General features: G+C 46.3%; 1 protein-coding gene across 1 annotated transcript in view; it reads right to left on the bottom strand.

Annotated features, from left to right (window-relative positions):
• Positions 1-553: 553 nt before the first annotated feature.
• Positions 554-20,349, bottom strand: part of LOC116982405 (hyaluronan synthase 3-like) — a 44,978-nt gene continuing 25,182 nt past the window's right edge. The window contains exons 3-17 of the mRNA XM_033035611.1: positions 20,039-20,230; positions 18,129-18,213; positions 14,744-14,833; positions 14,105-14,316; positions 13,086-13,257; positions 12,914-13,005; positions 10,953-11,049; positions 9,410-9,474; positions 7,897-8,019; positions 7,459-7,615; positions 4,770-4,876; positions 3,996-4,091; positions 2,508-2,693; positions 2,125-2,235; positions 554-797 (exon numbers count right to left, since the gene is read on the bottom strand). Of these exons, the coding sequence (XP_032891502.1) occupies positions 681-797; positions 2,125-2,235; positions 2,508-2,693; positions 3,996-4,091; positions 4,770-4,876; positions 7,459-7,615; positions 7,897-8,019; positions 9,410-9,474; positions 10,953-11,049; positions 12,914-13,005; positions 13,086-13,257; positions 14,105-14,316; positions 14,744-14,833; positions 18,129-18,213; positions 20,039-20,230 (1,902 nt within the window). The 3' untranslated portion in view covers positions 554-680. The remainder of the gene's footprint in view (positions 798-2,124; positions 2,236-2,507; positions 2,694-3,995; positions 4,092-4,769; positions 4,877-7,458; positions 7,616-7,896; positions 8,020-9,409; positions 9,475-10,952; positions 11,050-12,913; positions 13,006-13,085; positions 13,258-14,104; positions 14,317-14,743; positions 14,834-18,128; positions 18,214-20,038; positions 20,231-20,349) is intronic.

The raw sequence follows: 20,349 nt of genomic DNA, 5'->3' as shown, positions 1-20,349 counted from the left end.
CCACTAGTGGAAACATCCTCTCTACATTCATAGGGCCTTCATTTGCCCTATTGGATGCCTTGCTTTTTGTTAATGGGATATACGTATTGTTACATGTACTGAGGTACAGTGAAAAACTTTTTGTTGTGTGCTCTCCAGTCAACATAAATACTAGACATGATTACAGTCAAACCATCCATAGTGTACAGATAAAGGATAACAATATACGTAGATTCCAACACTAACTGTGTTGCATTTGCTAGTTCAGGTGCACAGCTAATTTTGGGGGACTATGGGGATATTATTTGAAATTGGAATATTTAATGTTTAGTTGTATCATTTCCTACAGGCTTATTCTCAAACATTACAAATGATGAACTGAGCAACAGCAGGGAGTGACCCATCATGGCATCCCATCACCCTTCAGCATTGGAGAAGATTAATTGCAGATCAGTCACAATCAATTCAAAGTGTTGCAAATAAACATAGCTTCCCAAGAATGAGAGCAGCCCATTTGTGCAAAGCCAGAGAATAAAGTGGCAACTAAAGTGGATCAGTATTTTCACAACAGTCATGGTTGGAGTTTTAACAATGTTTATTTATACAAAATATTTCAAGCTTGGAAATCCAATGCAACTTTTCGCAAGTTGAATGAGACTAAGGAAAGCAGATATACAATGCAAATCAGACCCAGGAGCCAACTATGTGGCGAATTTCTTCTGTCGGACTGGGGCGGGCAGCTGTGCGTTGATGTCCATCACAGGACGCTCCACCACCACCAGAGAGCCATCAAACAACAGCTCCACATGGAGCAACGGCTGCAGAGAGAGAGAGAGAGAGAGAGAGAGAGAAGGAAAGGATTGTGAAATCTGATCAAACACATCCACAGCTACCCCACCAGAGAGCTTCCAAAGTGCGGTTTGGAAAGTAGTAAACTTAGGGTGGGAAATAACACGGAATAAGCCAGGGAAACTATTGGAATTTATTCATAAAATATATGGTCACTGTGCATTTAAAGAAAAGCATTACATGATTGAGCAGTAAGAGTTTCATGAAAGGAAATAGTGTTCCAGAGATGGATAGGAGATTTTAAATGAGATGATGGGAAGATAATGAACAAACTGCAGGCGTGATATGCTGGGATTTTCAGATATCTTGAGCAAAGTGGGGGCAGGGGATTGGGGATAATCATATGATCATAAGACAGAGAAGCAGAATTAGGCTATTCAGCCCATCACGACTGCTCTCCCATTAGATCATGGTTGATGTTTTTCCATTTGAATCCATTTTGCTTTCCCCTCGTAACCTTTGACACCCTTACTAATCAAGAATCTATCAATCTCTGCGTTAAAAATTAAATACCCAATGAATGGGCCTCCACTACTGTCAGTGGTAATGAATCACCACCCTCAGGTTAGAAATATTCTTCCTCATCTACATTCTAAAGGTACGTCCTTTTATTCTGAGGCTGTGCCCTCTGGTCCAAGACTCTCCCACCACTGGAAATATCTTCTCCACGTCCACTATTCGGTAGACCCCCCCACCCCCCTCATCCTTCTAAACTCCAGCCAGTACAGGCCCAGAGTCATCAAACACTCCTCATATGTTAACCCAATCGTCCCTGGGATCATTCACGTAAGCCTCCTCTGGACCCTCACATCCTTCCCCAGATATGGGGCCCAAAACGGCTCACAATATTCCAAATGTGGTTTGACCAGTGCCTGATAAAGGTCTCAGCATTATATCATTGCTATTATATTATAGTCCTCTCAAAATGAATACTAACATTGTATTTGCCTTCCTTACTACCAACTCAACCTGCAAATTAACCTTTTGGCAATCCTGCACCAGCACCCCCAAGTCCATTTGTACCTCTGATTTCTAAATCCTCTCCCCATTTAGAAAATAGCCTATATCTACATTTGCTAATGCCATTTTCACTGTACTTTAATTGGTACATGTGACAATAAACTGACCTTGAAACCTTGATCTTTATTCCTTCTACCAAAGTTCACTTTGCTCTGCTGTATTCCATTTGCCACTTATTTGCAAATTCTCCCAACCTGTCCAAATCCTTTTGCAGATTCTCTGCTTCCACGACATTACCTGCCCGTCCACCCATCGTCCCATCATCCCAGATCTTACCTTGAATTTCTTACAGATTTTGAATGCATGCTCCTGGTTTTTCCGAGCATTTGCAGACAAATGTTTCAAGAAGCTCTGGTTATGAAGCTGCGATCGGTCAGTGGGCAGGGGCTGGAAAGATTGACAGGAATTAATTCCAAACAAAAATGCATCAAAGAAAGTCAGTCACTTAGCAACAAAAACAAATCCCGTAGACAGTGAGTATTGAGGTTTGGGGGATTGGGACAAGACTGTAGTGGGGGCAGGTGGTGAGGCTGCCAAGGCTGCAGGGCAAGACATGGTAAACAAGGGTAGTTGCTAGAAATGGAGGAGAATAGCAAACGGGGCTGTGGGATAACAGGGCAGCAAAGAGGCAGGGAGAATGTTCAGGCAGAGCCACTCACCAGCGACTGGTCAATGATACAGAACATATATGTATCATGAAGGATGATGTGTGTGGGCACTGCAGGGTTGAAGGTGACATGTATGATGGGAGTGTCCCGCTCCAGCCAGAGTGTGTGCAGACCCTGTTGCTGCAGTTTACGACTCCACTCTGTGTATCTCTTCTCAACGATGCTGAACTCAAACATCTGACAAAACAAAAGAAACAGTCACTAGACATTGGAACAGATTGTCACACACAGACAAAGGTCAGTGTGCCACCGCGCCTTGGATCGTGCATTCAGTTCCCTGCTTACACATCTATAGCATTTACCCACGTCCCTTCAAAATCGTCCTCTGAATTCACTTCCATTGCCCTTTCAGGCAGTATGGTCCAGTTTACAACTCGCTGTATTGAAACATTTTATGGTTGTTTACAACTCGCTGTATTGAATCACCGTTTTGCCAAATACGTCACATCTTTAGATATAAACCTTTCTGCCACAATCCTTTGTGCCCGTTTATCAAGCCGATTCTCAGCTTGGAATACTTTGATCCCACTTTCTCTCAACAAATCTGCTGAGAGTTATAGAGCTGGGACAGTATGGAAACAGGCCCTTCGGCCCACCTTAGCCATGCTAACAAAACTGGCACACTGAGCTTACCTGCATTTGGCCCATATCCCTGTAAACCCTTCCTATCCATATGTCGGTCCAAAAGTCTTTTAAAAATCATAATGGATCTGCTTCTGCAGCTACCTCTGGCAGCTCATTCCAGATACAAACTACCCTCAGTGGACAATCTTGCCCCCTGAGGTTCTTCTTAAAACTCTACCACTCTCTCAACTCTAGAGGCCTGTGCCCTCTAGTTTTAAAATTCTCTACCCTGGGGAAAGGAAGACTGAGCACCCACTGTATCCATGCGGCTTATAATTTTGCTACACTCAGCCTCCTACATTACAAAGAAAAATGTCTCAGTCTCTCCCTACAACTCAAGCCCGCAAGCCCAGCTAACATTCGCCAACCAGAGAGCAGTGCTATCTATCTCTTTGATGACCCTCGGACTATCCTTGTTCGGACTTTGCTGGCTTTACCTTGCACTAAACATTATTTATTCCCTTATCATGTGTTTATACACTGTAAATGAATCTCTTCTGCATCTTTTCCAACTTGATGACCTCCTTACTGTAGCTGAACTTCAAGGTGAACAACACCAGCTTCTTCAGCCTCCCCACAGAACAAAAGTCTTCCATGTGTGGGATAATTCTCAGAGTGACTCTGATGCTGACCCCAGGGGTCATCACTGTGCTAAAGTCAATCACATTATGGTCAATCAATCAGCACTGGTCTGCTTTCTGACCGTGTCAATGTGCAAGTCAGCGTCCCTCTGTACCCCAAGACCTTTAATGTAGGTAACAGATCCTCTACAGGAATCCCAGACTAGAGTCTACAGAAAGATCACAGATTGGACTAAAGGTGGGCAGTATGAGCACCACTTCAGTCAGGCCATACCTGCTGATCTGCATGTACAATGACGAGGTTGTTGGAGTGTGGATTGATGGCCATTGCAGTAGAGAGGTGGTTGTACACTGGAATGGTACAGTGATGCTGTGGGAAAGAACAAAGCCCGTCACTGGATCTTGGTACACGTGACAATAATATACCAAAACATTACCAAGGAAGGAATCATCAAATCCAAATATCTCATTCTACCCATCACCTCAGCGTTTCCCCTTCCGTACCCATCCTTTCCCCAATCATCTTCTCAAATCAGTCCCTCCCTCTATCCTGACACACACCATTACTCCTCCTCCAGTCTGCCGTGTCCCTCCCACCGTCAGACGTTATTCAGGAGTTATACAACTAGGTGGCGAGCAGGCATTAATTAAATGGAGAACCAGTCTTGAAACAAACTCATTCACAATTTACCTTCCCCTGAGATGTAAAGGTCAGCAAAAATGGATCAGATTTTGTGGATGGTGTAGTACAGTCAGAACCCCTTGAAGCAGCAAATAGTGTTTGAATATTCTTTGTGTTTAAGATGTATAAAACATTACTGTGCTGTTAACTGTCAGGAGAGAAGCAGATTCTCCAGTCGGCCTGATTCACGTGTTGAATAGAGACCTGCGTTCACCAGCTTCCAGTCTCCAGTGACTCAGTGACAGAAGCCACTATCTTCAGCTTCTTTCCTGCCCGGGTCAAGCCCTCCGCACCACAACCCACGCTCCCAACAAGCTGTGGCAACAGCTGCAACCCTTCCCCTCCTTGCAATCTCCTCTCCCTTACCTTGAACTGTGTGAGGTTATAGACATTGATTTCACAGTTGTAACTTGCAGCCGCAAGCCAGCTCCCATCTGCACTCACCGCCAGGAGACAGACGGGCTCAAGGCAATCTACAGTACAAGAGAAAACACACCATGTAGACAAAAGAAGAAACAAGGAAGTGCAGATGCTGGTTTACAATAAGAGAAACAACGTGCTGGAGTCACTCAGTGGATCAGGCAGCATCTCTGAAGAACATGGATAGGTGACATATCCAGACAGGACTCTTCTTCAGACTAATTGTACTGAACCATCACCTATCCATGTTCTCCAAAGATGCTGCCTGACCTACTGAATTAATCCAGCACTTTATTTTTTCCCCAAAGCTGGCCTCAGTAAAAGTTGGCCACTAGTTTGCCCAAGCATCCTCCCTTCCCCCCGTTCTCTCAAGAATAAAGAGCTTCCAAAGAGCGAGGCAGAATTCACAGGGACCGTGCCACAAAGAGCCAGAACCAACCCCCACCCCCCGACCCGCCGATCCTCCAACAGAGTTTCCCACTGTCACAATCAGCTACATTTGACTGAGAATCACAATCTCCACACAATGACAGCTGAAGCTTTACACTTCAACACATTGTCTAAACTGCAAAGATAGACACTAAATGCTGGAGTAACTCAGTGTGACAGGCAGCAGCTCTGGATAGAAGGAATGAGTCACGCTTCGGGTCGAGACCCTTCTTCAGACTGAATTAGTGGAGAGGGAGATAGAGATAAGGAACGGTGAGGTGTGAAAAGTAGACAAAATGGATGTGGATCAAGGAAAATGTAGAATTGATCACCGTTAGTTAGGAAAAGGTAACAAAGCAAACATAGACAAACGAGGACAGTCAGACTAGTCGCAGATCTGGGAGTGGGGTGGGGTGTAGAGAGCAGGAAGACAAAGGTTACTTCAAGTTAGAGAAGTCAATCTTCATACCGCTGGGGTGTAAACTGCCCACAAAATATGAGGTGTTGCTCCTCCAATTTGCATTTGGTCTTACTCTGAAAGTGGAGGCAGCCCAGGACAGAAAGGTCAGTGTGGGAATGGGATGGGGGGGTTAAACTGTTTAGCAACCGGGAGATCAGGTGGGTTTAGGCGGACTGAGCGGAGGTGTTCAACGAAACGATCGCCAAGCCTGCGTTTGGTCTCACCAATATATAGGAGTCCACACCTGGAACAGTGGATAAAGTTGGAGGTACAAGTGAACCTCTGCCTCACCTGAAAAGACTGTCAGGGTCTTTGGACGGAGTCAAGGGCGGTGGTATAGGGACAGGTGTTGCATCTCCTGCAGTTGTACCTGGGGAGAAAGTACCTGGGAAGGGGGTGGGAAGGGACGAGTTATCCAGGGAGTTGCAGAGGGAATGGTCTTGGCGGAAAGGGGTGGAGATGGGAAGATGTGGCTAGTGGTGGGATCCCATTGAAGATTGCAAAAATGCTGGAGGATTATGTGCCGTATGCGACGGTTGTTGGGGTGAAAGGTGAGGACTAGGGGGACTCTGTCCCTGTTGTGACGGGGGGAGGGGGAGCGAGAGCGGAGCTGCGGGATACCTAGTGAGGGCCACATCTATGATGGGAGAGGGGAACCCCCAATCCCTAAAGACTGAGAACATCTCAGATGTCGTGATATGGGACACCTCATCCTGGTCTCAGATGTGGCATAGACGGAGTAGGGGATAGAGTCTCTACAGGAAGCAGGGTGGGAAGAAGTGTATTCTAGATAGCTGTGGGAGTCAGTGGGTTTATAATAAATGTCAGTCGCTAGTTTATCTCCTGTTATATAGCCGGTAAGATCAAACTGTAGGGAAATGTCAGGAAATTAGTAGTAAAGTTAGTGAGTCTGAAGAAGGGTCTCGACCAGAAACGTTGCTTATTTCCTTCGCTCCATAGATACTGCCTCACCCACTGAGTTTCTCCAACATTTTTGTCTACCTTCAATTTTCCAGTATCTGCATTTCCTTCTTAAACAGTAAAGTTAATGAAGTCAGTGAGTTCTGCATGGGTGCAGGAGGTTGTACCGATGCAGTAGTCAATGTAGCGAAGGTAGAGTTCGGGGATAGGGCCAGTGTACATCTGGAACAGGGATTGTTCGACATACCCTACAAAGAGGCAGGCAGAGCTGGGGCCCATGTGGGTGCCAATTGCTACGCCTTGGATTTGGAGGAAGTGGAAGGGGTCGAGCTATCTTCACATTAGAGCCCCAGGCAAAAAGTCATGAAGTTTATTTGTTGAAGGCATCACCCAAACCAACCCCTGGGACCCATCAACTCCATATATACTTCACGCTGCCCCAGGAAAGCAACCAACATAATCAAGGACCACTCACACCCGATTAGTCCCACTTCTCCCACCAGGCTGCAGATACAAAAGCAAGAAAGCACCAGGCACTGGATCCAGGAACAGCTTCTTCCCTGTTGTTGTTAGATCTTAAACGCACCTCTCATAAGCCAAAGGTGTCTTCCCGATCTTGCAATCTACCCAATGTAGCCTTTGCATTTTTTTAATCTACATTTTGTGTGAAGCTGTAACACTACATGATTCTGTACACCAGTTATCTTCACTTTTGCACTGACGTACTCACCGGTACAATGTGTTTCAACAGCATTCAAAACAAAGTCCACTTTGCACGACAATAAACCAATATCAATTAGCAGCGTATTCCCATGGAAAACTCACCAGATTTTGGTGCAAGGGAATGTATGCTCTTGGAACCCAACATCGTCAGATCCACAACCTGAATTTGGCTGTGGTCTGAGGCAACAAACAGCCTTGTGGAATCGGCAGAGAAAAGCAACCGATGAGCCGGCGGTAAAGTCTTCGTAAACCGCGAGATCTGTAAGAAAAGAATTAAATTCTGTAGCTTCTCCCACCACAGACTGGTCATTAGACCTTGGAACGTGACTGCCTGTATTTGCACAGACACTGCCTATCTGAGTATTTCCAGCCGTTCATTTATTTCTGATTTCCAGCACCCATTAGACCCCATCATTGTACAAATGCTCCCCTGGCTTCTCACACTTGTGTCACACCAATCGCCCCACACGCAGCACTCGTAGCTCCAGGCCACGGTATTTTGACCCATTAATCACCGTTTTGAAATGAGAATCTTCCTACCGTATTAATGTTGATGGAATCATTCTTGTACTGTATCCGATACAGACGGAGTTTGTAGATTGTTGAGGATGCAATCCAGGTCCCACATGGAGACAGTGCACAGCACCGGATGTGACTGTAACTCTACACAAGAGGTACACAAGAAGTAACTCAGCTTGACTGCAGGTTAGATATCAACTCCCACAACATTCACAGGTCATTCAACTCATCACGGCTTTCAAGCTCTCTACTAAAACTCTCTCTGTAGCCACACCATTTTTCCATCGTGTATTTATCCAATTCCCACATGTAGGCAGGCCGCCAATAAACGTCTCCATCTGTCAGCGGTACATCCACATCACAAACACACGCTGCATAAAAACATTGTTTCATTTCTTGCCTTTTATTTGATACCCGTGGACTCTGGTCCTCAACCCTTCTACCAATAGGAAAAGCTTCCCACGATCCACTCTGTCCACGCCCCTCATCGTTTTCCATCCTTCTGTTAAATCCCGGCACAGATTTTGTATCTCCAAAGAAAACAGTGGCAGCCTCTCTAATGTAACTATAATTCAAGGACCCCGACAGTCTTTCCAGGTGAGGCAGAGGTTCACTTGCACCTCCTGCAACCTCATCTACTGTATCCACTGTTCCAGGTGTCAACTTCTCCACATCAAGGAGACCAAGCGCAGGCTCGGCGATCGTTTCGCTGAACACCTCCTCAGTCCGCCTTAACCTACCTGATCTCCCGGTTGCTTAGCACTTTAACTCCCCCCCCCATTCCCAATCTGACCTTTCTGTCCTCTGCCTCCTCCACTATCAGAGTGAGGCTCAACGCAAATTGAAGGAACAGCACCTCATATTTCGTTTTGGGTAGCTTACAGCCCAACACTATGAACATTGACTTCTCTAACTTCAAATAGCCCTTACTTTCCTTCTCTCTCTCCATCCCCTCCACCTTCCCAGTTCTCCCACCAGTCTTCCTGTCTCCGACTACATTCTATCTCTGTCCCGCCCACTACCCTGACATCAGTCTGATGAAGGGTCTGGACAAGAAACGTCACCCATTCCTTCTCTCCAGAGATGCTGCCTGTCCCGCTGTGTTACTCCAGCATTTTGCGTCTACCTTCGATTTAAACCAGCATCTGCAGTTCTTTCCTACACACCTTATAATTGTGGTTCTTTATCCAAGGAAACGCTCCCATAAATCTCCTCTGAACCATCTTAGCAACCTTCCCATAACATGGTAACCAGGAATGAGAGCAATATGTAATTTCAAGCCAGGCGGGTACATTATAAATGGTCAGCATGACTTCCCTGCTTTCATATACTACGTTTCTGTGAATAAGGTCCAGAATTGTGCATACCCTTATTAACTGTTTTGTCAATCAGACAGTTCCAGAACTACTCATTCAGATAGCCAAGCAGAATGAGTTGCCATCCAAGGTTTCCTTCATCACTGCATTGAATAATCAGTTTTTAAAACACCCATTATTAATTTAAGACCCCCAAAAATATCCGTTGTCTGACACACCTTGGATTTTAACTCCAACAGTTTGTCTGGTTTCTTGCTGACGGGCAGCACATCCCCAGGAGCCCCTACGATAAAACAAGAGAGAATTATCACAATGCTCACCAGCGTTTCCTCTCAATATCTTGTCAATCTAGTTAGGAAATGGGTACGGAGGGAGGTAATAATGTGGTAGGCACATGGGATAAACATATAGCTCCGAGGACTAAAAGCAAATGGACAGTTTTCAATCTCGAAATTTCCACTTAACCTGAAGATGGGGAAATCAGATGGGACTGGGCAAATTACCTGTGCCTGTGAACACTGCACAGTGGGAGTTAGCACTCCTCCACGAGTTCACATTTTAAGTACTTGGGATTAAAATTAAAACCAGAATCTGACCCATTTTGGCTAAAATCAACCCAACCGAGCAAACACATTTTATTATGACCAATCCAACGGCAACAATCAGGCGGTGTCTGACATTGATTGTCACAGGGTCAGTCATACCCCACTCTGAGCAGATCCTTCGGCCCAACGTCCAATCCAGGATAGGGGTAGGAAGAGGGATGTTGAGGCGCAGTTGGGGGAGGGTTGGCCTGACTCGCGTCACAACGGGAACCCCTCAGCCACGCCTGCGCAGTTGGGGGCTATGGGTGAGTGGTGGAATATTGCGTTGGGGGACCGAGGCCCAACTGGTCTAGTACCAATAAATTCACCTCTACACTTCTGGACTTAGGTCTTCAGACCTCCATCTGCAACCGACCTAGACTTCCTGACCAGCAGAAGTCAGTCATTTAGAATTGGTCATAACATTTCCTCCACCCTGACCCTCAACATTGTTGCTCTTCAGGGTTGCGTACACATTTCACTGCACTACTCCCTGAGAGTGGCACTGCAGGTAGACAACAATGGGCTTCATCAGTCACGGAACTGAATGTAGAAGTTTGCAAGTTTTAAGGCAGTGGTAAAAGATGTTGGGGAGGCTGCATTTGGAGTATTGTATCACCCTGCTATAGGAAAGATGCTATTAAGCCGGAAAAAGTGCAAAGAAGATTTATGAGGACGTTGCCAGGACTCGAGGGCCTGAGCTAAAGAGAGAGGTTGGGCAGGCCACTGGTATTTCTTGGGAGCAAAGGAGACTGAGGGATGACTTATAGAGCTGTATAAAATTATGAAGGGCGGGTTTGGGAATCTAGAGCTAAAAATCACAGGTTTAATGTGACAGGGGAAAGGTTCAATAGGAATTTCTGGGGTAACCTTTTCCACGATGAGCTGCTACACAGTTATTGAGGCAGGTGCAACAACAGCATTTCTGGACATGTAAATGGATAAGAAAGGTTTAGAGAAATTTGGGTCTAACACAGGCAAATGAGACTAGCTTAGATGGGACACCTTGGTTGGTAGGCCTCTCCAGCACCCTGGACCACCTTGTCTCACAGTAAATGTTTGGTCTATTGGCTTTGTCGCACCCCACGTTGCTGTTCCAGTCCCTCGTCTGTACTTGTTAATTACAATGACGGCAAATGGTTTATTCACAAAATGCTGACCCCCCAGAATCGCTCACCTGCAGCTTGTGAGCTCCCCAAACGCCATAACTCCAGCTGCTCTGGGAAGTGAAACAGGAGCAGGTTTTCCGTGCGGCTGCAGCATACCAGGTTCCGCTGTGAGGAAGCAGAGATTTAAGAGTTATTCAACATCCTTGTGCCTCCTCCTCCTCCCCATGCCATGCTCCTATTATTACTGCAGGTTAAGAACCTCTCAACACAAACCATGTCGCAGCTTTTCACGTTAGAACCAATGCAGCCTAATCTCACAGGGTGCCAGGTCTATGGTGGTAGCAGCTCCAATCTTCCTGCTTCTGTGCCACACTCCTCCCTATCCTCAAAGATCAGCCGTGTTCTTGTCTGCCGTTGACTCCTGGCACATTATTACAACTTTGGTCGACTCTACCGGCAACCCCCGAGTTACAGCACTCGGGCAACAGACATTCTTCCTTACAGAATTTACAAACCGCCACTCAAAAATGAATAAAATTCGCACTCAGTCATGAGTCATACAGCATAGAAACAGGTCCTTTGGCCCTGCTCGCCCCTCAGATGCCCCAACTAAGCTCCTTCCCTTTACCCACACCTACCCCACATCATTCTAAACCTTTCCATTTACCTGTCCAATTGTTTTCTAAATGTTGTTATTGTACCAGCCTCAACTACCTCCTCTGGCAGCTTCAGCCCACGCGCCCCAGGGCACACTACAAGCCCTTTAAACCTAGCTCCTTCCTCCAGCTTTACAAATACCAGGTGAAAGCCACCATCATCTTTGCTCACAAGCCCTGCAGATCACATTCTGAATGAACAGTCAAAAGGATATAGATAAGCTAGGTGAGTGGGCAACAACTTGGCAGATGAAATTTAATACTAATAAATGTGAAGTCATTCACTTTGGGAAAAAAAATGATGGGGCAAGTTATTTTCTAAATGAGGAGGAGCTGCGTTGTAATGCAACGCAAAGGGATCTAGGGGTATTAGTACATGAATCACTAAAAGTTAGTATGCAGGTGCAGCAAGCAATTAGGAAGGCCAATGGAGTTTTGGCCTTTATTGCTAGGGGGATTGAGTATAAAAACACGGAGGTCTTGCTGCAGCTGTACACAGTATTAGTGAGACCACATTTGGAATACTGTGTACAGTTCTGGGGTCCATACTTAAGAAAGGATGTACTAGCCCTGGAGGCAGTGCAGCGAAGGTTTACAAGATTAATTCCTGCAATGAGGGGATTGACATATGAGGAAAGGTTAAGTAGGCTGGAACTCTACTCTTTGGAGTTTAGAAGAATGAGAGGCGATCTCATTGAAACATATAAGATCGTGAGGGGCCTTGATCGGGTGGATGCACCGAGGATGTTCCCAATGATCGGGGAAACTAGAACTAGGGGACATAGTCGCAGAATAAGGGGGGGCTCTTTTAAAACTGAGATGAGGAAGAACTTCTTCACCCAGAGGGTGGTTAATTTATGGAATTCACTGCCCCAGGGAGCAGTGGAAGCAGAAACGTTAAATATATTTAAGTCTAAAATAGATGTTTTTTTAGCTGCCAAGGGGATAAGGGGCTACGGGGAGAGGGCAGGGATATGGACCTAGGTATGGTTAGTATAGTAAGACCTGAGTGATCTCCTGGACAAGTGTCGATCGCCTGGATTGGGGTCGGAGAGGAATTTCCCGGATTTTTTTCCCGAATTGGACCTGGGTTTTTATCCGTTTTTTTGCCTCCCCCAGGAGATCACGCGGTTCTTGGGGTGGAGAGGGGTGATAGCGGTATAAAGGGGAGGGTAGTGTCTTGTGTTCTGTGTCTTGTGTCTACTGTTTGTGGGTAAGTGTGTCTGTTTAGTGTTCAGCCATGAGCGAATGGCGGTGCGGGCTCGACGGACCTGGTGGTCTACTCTCGCACCTACTTTCTATGTTTCTATGTATGTTTCCACTTTGAGTTCAGTGTGCAAAAGCAATGATCCACCACTGCAGCGACCACTTACATGTGGAAAGAGGATCTTGCGGAGAGCGGTTTCATACGACTTGATTTCCACTTGATCCATCAGCGGGCGAATGACGAGTTGGGCATCCACACCTTATCCAGGAAGAGAGAGAGAGCACTTTAGGAAAAGTTCCATTGCGAACCCACCGCGCAGAGAGGTTTTGTGCACTCACCGCCTGAGACAAGAGCAGACATGGCATGAACAACAGCCCTCACATCGTGAGTGTGATGCTTAAAGGTCTTTGTGCGAACCCACTGAGCGCCAGCAACGTCTGATTGTACTGCAACCCGCTGGAATTGCACCACTGTCCCCTCGGCTGTGCCAACAGCAATGCTGTCCTCAGACTACAGAGAGCAAAAAACCAGTTAGTGAGAAGGTCTGACACAGTCCCAAGCAGGGGCGGAAAACCCGGGGGGGCCAGAGGGCCTCCATGTTTTGAGAGGTGGGGGACATCCCCCCCCAAGTTTTTGTAATCCAGATTTAAAAACCCGATGAAATCTCCGCATTCAGCGAGGCAGTGGGGGTGGGACTGATGATCGCGGGCGCCGATTGGACGAGAGAGACGTTGGTCAGCAGGCAATGGGGGCGGGACTTGATTCAGCGCGATGATTGAAGGAGGGAGGACTGAGGATAGAGCACGGTGATTGGAGGAGGGAGACGTGGCACAGACCTGCTCTTCATCCGCAGCCAGGATCGATCCCGGCCGGGTGTCCGGCGCTGTCCTGTCCCCTCCCGAGTACCCCCCCCCCCACCCCCCAACGGGTGGCCAAAGAGGTTGGCAGCAAAGATCCTCCGCTATAGGATCTTTGGTCGGTAGTCAGACCGGCGCGGTGCCCCCAGGCCCACAGCCAGCGCAGAGAAACAGCGCTAAACCCAGCTCAACTCTGCCTGTGGCACCAGGTGAGCCTACAGCCTTCCTGGACTTGCGGGAAATATGGACAGCGCGGAGAAGCAGCTCTGGTGTCCCGTCAGTCCAGACAGGGCTGTAGTTAACCCGGCGAGACAGGCAGAGTTGAGCTGCATTTAGCACTGGCTTGAGCCTCCGAAGCCTTGCGCGCGCTTGTGCGTGTGTGTACATAGAGGTATGTACAGAGGTGTATGTGTGTGTGTGTGTGTGTGTGTATACAGAGAGGCGTGTGTGCAGAGGCGTCTGGGCAGAGGCGTGTGTGATCAGAGAGCTGCTCCACTCACCTCATTCACGCTCATTGACAGCACATCACACTTGGTAACGGGGTGAGTTTTGAGCAGGGTTCCCGTTTTCCAATCCCAGAACTGCATTTTCCCCGCCGAGTCCGCACTCACGACACTGAAGTCACTGAGAAAACCGACAGCCCATATCACACACTTCCGATTGCGAAATGTTATATCACCACGATCCACTCGAATATGGCGCTTACAGTGACCTGAAGTGTGGAAATAATATGCGAACAGTCGGCTAAAAGTAACCAATAGAACTGACTTACACTCGGATACACAGACGAAGCAGCCAGTCAAATAACTGATTGAATTTAAAGCACTAAATATGTCTGTTATTTTTACTGAGGAAATTAGTTATTTTAAGATTCATTAATTCTCACAGGGTTTCAATAATCGGACAAAGAAATGTTCACTTTTCATTGGCTCTGCTGCCTCTAACGCCCGAGCCACTGCAGGGTGGGTGTAGCTGCAGGGAAGAGTAGGGACTTCTCTCTTCCCGAGATCCACCATGTTGAACAAGTCACAGGGGGCTCAGACCAGCATCTATTCACATAAAATAAACATGCAACATACACACGCTCCCTCAAAGAACATCTGCTCAGGCCATCACATCCCAGTCACACACCAACTTACCAGACTTCACATCCAAAACCCGAATAGTGTCCAGGGATCCAGTCACAATCATTGTGCCTGATTTGTGCCACGCTAAGGAGAGTACACGACCTGCAACAGAAGGGCAGCCCATCACATACTGTGCCACTTTATCAAAGCACAGCTTCACCTACTCTGCTCCTTCAACAAGCTCTCTGGTTACTTTCACTACCATCAACAGTTTCTCTGGCAATTCCCCCCGCTTTCTATATATCAGAGGTGGAGTAGAAGGATGAGAGGGAATCTTATAGAGACATATAAAATTAAAAAAGGACTGGACAAGCAAGATGCAGGAAAAATGTTCCCAATATTGAGGTAGTCCAGAACCAGGGGCCATCATCTAAGAAGAAAGGGGAGGCCATTTAAAACTGAGGTGAGAAAAAACTTTTTCACCCACAGAGTTGTGAATTTGAGGAATTCTCTGCCACAGAAGGCAGTGGAGGCCAATGCACTGGATGAATTTAAAAGAGTTAGATAGAGCTCTTGGTGCTAGCGGAATCAAGGGGTGTGGGGAGAAGACAGGCATGGGTTACTGATTGATCACAATGAACGGCTGAATGGCCTCTTCATGCACCTATTTTCTTTTTTTTTAAATTTAATTATTTTTATTAGAAGTACGGTAAATTACAATAATGCACAACACATATATCTTAATGCATTTTTTGTACCGCTTCATTTTTTTGAGCTTTAAGAAAAAGATAGAAGTAAGGAAAGTAAAGAAAGTGCGCAAGAGTCGTGAAGTGCAAGAGAGTGTTGGGAAAAGAAAGCCCCTTAGAAAATAAGTTAGAGAAGGAAGTAAAGTAAGAAAGTAGACCCTAGAAAAGAAAGAAAAAGAAAGTAGGCTCTATTATAACATTATACTCCGCAGAAAGGGGACTACCAACCAAGTCTGTTTTTGTTGTTTTACCTCCCATTGCCAGGTCTTGATACCATTTATTTATTTATTTATTTTTTAAATTACTGTTGCACCTCATGCTTGTAATAGGTCCAGAAACGTAGGCCACGTCTTTTGGAATTGGTCTGCTTTACCTGCTAAGAGGAATCTCATCTCTTCCAGATGTAATGTTTCAAACATATTTGATGTCCACATTTTTATTGTTGGTGTGGGCGCATTTTTCCAGATATTTTCTATGTTTCTAATGGGCACTCGCATGGGGCCCGACTATGCCTGCTCTTCACTGGCTACATTGAGCAGTCCTTGTCCCAAACCTACCCCGGCACCACTCAACACTTTCTCCGTTACAATGACCACATCGGATCATCCTGCACTTGTCAATTCATCCATTTTAACACCACCAACTTCCACCCTGCCCTCAAATTCACTTGGACCATTTCTGACACCTCTCTCCCCTTTCCTGATCTCCATCACTATTCCTTTGCATTTATGTCTTGGGTTTGGCAAAATCTTTCTTTTGGAAAGGTAAATGTAATTTGGTATGATTGTCTGATGTTGTGCAAGCAAGATTTTCATTGTACCGGCCTCTCACTCTACTGGTGCTAATGACAATAGATTTGATTTGACTCAACCAGTGGTGTGCCAGAGATCGATGCCATCTCCACTGATGTTTGTCATCTATGTTAACTATTTGGATGACAACGTAATTAAAATGGTTTTAAGATTTGTGGATGACTCCAGAATTAGTGGTATAATGGAAGTTGGCCAAGAAATAGCAGAAGGAATTTAACTCTTGACAAGGTGTTGTATTTTGGTAAGTCAAACCAAGGTGGTACTTGGATCAGGCCCTGGAGGATGATGCAGAGAGTCCTCAGGTCCCTAGAAGTAGCGGCACAGTTTGACATGGTGGCGAAGCAGCATTTATTATGCTTAGCTTCATTGCACACGCATTGACTACAGAAGTTGGACCGTCACAGTGTACTTGTACTGCGTACAGTTCTGATGTGTCTGCTACAGGGAGGATCTCATTAAGCTTGAAAGAGTGCAGAAAAGATTCACCAGGATATTACCAGTGGTTTGAGTTATTAGGAGAAGCTGGGTCTATTTTCCCTGGAGCATTGGAAGCTGAGGAGTGACCTTATAGAGCTATGCAGCATCATGAGAGGCAGAGAAAAGGTGAATAGTCAAACTCTTTTTTTCCCAGTCCAAAACTAGAGGCCATAACTATAATGTGAGAGAGGAGACACAAGGGGCAATTTCTTCACAGAGCCTGGTGCATGTGTGGAACAAGCTGTCAAATGTACGCAACACTTAAAAGAATTCCTACTATTACATGGATAGATAACATTTAAGATTGTATTGTATTGTATTCAAATTTATTGTCATTGTCTCAATTAGAGACAACGAAATGAATTTCCCTTTACAGTCAGTATCATAAAAATCTAGTTAGTAGGCCCTTCTCGGTCATGACTGACCATGGGTGATGCATCCTGGTCGGATGCAAGCCTGGGCGATGTCATATGGAGGACAGGCTGTTGCCCATGCAGCATGTCCCTCCTCTCCACATCGCTGATCACTCCAAATGAACAGCAGGGCCGTTACAGTTTGGCACCAGCACCGTCGTAGGAGCAGCCAGAGCGAGGTTGTAGACAACAACGAACTGCCTTAGGGACTCCGACTCCGGATTTTCTTGAGGTTTACTCCTGGAGCCTTTTCCATGACTGGATATGGCCACAAGGCAGTGGAGGTTTTAAATCGGAGTTTTCCCTCTCCTAGATGGACTGTCTTCCCAGGCCGACGAGCCCCATCTACCCGAGACTCGCGGGGGCGGGAGCATCACCTTCCCGTGCAGGTCTATAGCACCTGCCCAAGATCAACACTGGTAAATACACAATGTTTTCATGTTGGGCAGTACAGCGTAGCAGCTTGTAAAGCAATGGCACAGCGGCAGAGACACAGGTTCTATCCTGACTTTGTGGAATTTGCACGTTCTCCCTGTGACCACGTGGGTTTCCTCCGGGTGCTCCGGTTTCCTCACACATCTCACAGACCTGTGTGTTTGTAGGTCAATTGGCCTCTGTAAATTGCCCCCTAGTGTGTGTGTAGTGGATGAGAAAGTGGGATAACATAGAACTAGTGTGAACGGGTGATCGATGGTTGGCGTAGACTAGGTGAGCCGACGGGACTGCTTCCATGCTGAAATGAACTACACATCTAGCTACTGTAACACATGTCACACGCCCAGGCTTCTCCTCACCACTCATGGGTGCCATTTAGTTGATGCTACCTACCCCAATCCATTTAAAATATAACTAATATTTCATTGATGTTTGAAACATCCTCTTGACCAGTCGCTGCCCAGACTGCACCCCCCCCCCCCACCACCACCACCCACAACGCCTCCTCGACTTAGAGTGCACGCTGAGTTGCACACAAACACAAAACCTGTTAATCAGTTCAAAAGTACTGTACCTTTTTGGCGATCTAAGTTTCTCTCAAACTGAAGTTTTTCAGGAACGATCTCAAACAGCTTGACTGAACCATCTTCACACCCGACCTGTGGGTAACAGACACAGAAATCCATCAACTAATGTGCAGATCTGCACCAGAAACACTGGAAATAATGTAGTACGGGTATCAAATGAAAGAAAAACTGCTGGGGAAACTCAGTGGGCCCAGTACCAACTGCGGAGGGAATGGACAGGTGACAGTTTGGGTTGGGACCTTTTCAGGCTGATGAGTGTAATGGGGAGGAAGCTGGAAAAGAGGTGGGAGTGGGAGAAAGCCTTGCAACTGGCAGGTGGATTCAGTGAGATGGTACTAATTAACAGATGGGTGGAGATGGTGACAAGGGCTAGAGGTGAAAAGGAGACAAAAAGGGGTGTCAGATAAAGGAAGAAAAGATGGGAGAATGCATTATAAATCTGATTGGGTTTTTTGAAGAAGTAACCAAGAGGTTGATGAGGACAAGGCCATAGACGTCGTCTACATGAACCGAGAAACAGAAAAAGAGAGAAAAAGAAGAGAGAGATTGATTGAGATTGAATTTGAGCTTGGAGTGCTGGAGCCTAAGGGGCAATCTAATAGGTGTATAAAATCATGTGGGGAATAGATAGTGTAAAAGTGTAGGCTCCCCCCGAGGTAAGGGAATCAAGAACTGGGGGACATAGGTTTAAGCTGAGAAGGAAAAGATTTGACAGGAATCCGAGGGGCATCCTTTTTCACACAGGGGATGGTGGGTATATGGAACGAGCTCCAGAGGATATGGCTGAGGCATGAACAATAACATTTAAAGGACATTTGGACAGGTACATGGATAGGAAATCTTTAGAGGGATATGGGTCACACACAGGCAAATGGGACTGGCTTTGATGGAGCATCTCGGTAAACCTCGGTCAAGTTGTGCTGAAGAGCTGGATTCAGTTGTCTGTCACTCCCAGGGCAGGAGGAGAGCATATAGAAACGAGTAAATGGGCAGGGCAACTGGGGTAGTGGGAGAATTGCGTGGGTGAGCAACAGGGAGGGCGAGGAGAAGAGAGGGTGGATGGGGAGTGCTACATGAAATTGAAGAATTCTATGTTCATATTGTGGGTTACCCCCTCACCTGTATCCACCCATCACATGTGTAGATTGGAACTGCAGATGCTGGTTTATACCGATGATAGATGGTTCAGTCTGAAGAAGGATTCCCACCTGAAACGTCACCCACCCTCTTTCTCCAGAGATGCTGCCTGACTCACTGAGTTACTCCAGTACTTTGTCCATCCACCCATCACTTGTCACGCTTTTCCGCACTCCCACCTCTCCTCCCCATTCCATCAGTCTGAAGAAGGGTACCAACCCAAAACGTCATCTGTCCATTTCCCCCTATAGATGCTGCCTGGCCCACCGAGTTCCTCCAGTATTTTGTATATTATTGCTCAAGACTCCAGCACCTGCAGTTTCTTATCTGTATCAAATGAAAGCCTTAAACCCAGAATCTATGAGCCATGAAAAGAGAAATGAAACAAGACAGACACTCACACATTTTGGGCGAGTACCAGGACTTCCCTCCTCTCATTGTCAAACACCCTCAGGGCTGGGAATACACAAGTTGATAAAGACTAAAGCACCCTCTCCAATGTCCCATTAAATACATTCAGGACAGATATCACATGGGTTAAATGCAGAGTAAAGTTACCACTGCCCCGTCCCATAAGACATTCTCAGGGCATTGACAGCACATGTTGCAGAAAGGGTAGCCAGAACTCTGCAGGGGTGGGGGTAGATTGTCTCTGCTTCATGTGCAAGAAACAAACATTTGCATCTCTGGTCTCTACTGCACTCCAGCTACCCGACGATGCTTCACACTACAGTGTGTACACGGATCCTGTTGTACTAACCGCCAGGTGAGTTTCCTCACAGTTGCAGCCCATGCACCAAAGGGGACCACCGAAAGCATCCAAGCTGTACTTGGGGCAGAGTCTCTGCAGGTCATACTCGATGATTTCTCCACTCAATCCCACGCTCACGAGTCGATCCTGACCAATCCAGCTGATTGCTTCAATTAATCTCTTCCTATCTCCAGGAATTACCTGTAAATATGAAATTAGTTATCAATACCAAGCTGTGAGGTTGTTTCAGTTGATGAATAGTGACAGCTGGATATTTCACGTTTAACCAGCAATGATCTGTGGAGAGGGTTAATCGGTTG

Source organism: Amblyraja radiata, chromosome 17, assembly GCF_010909765.2.
Source record: "Amblyraja radiata isolate CabotCenter1 chromosome 17, sAmbRad1.1.pri, whole genome shotgun sequence".
NCBI classification, from domain to species: domain Eukaryota; kingdom Metazoa; phylum Chordata; class Chondrichthyes; order Rajiformes; family Rajidae; genus Amblyraja; species Amblyraja radiata.
The sequence above is the reverse complement of the archived record's forward strand: the minus strand, read 5'-3'. Positions and strand labels throughout refer to the sequence as shown.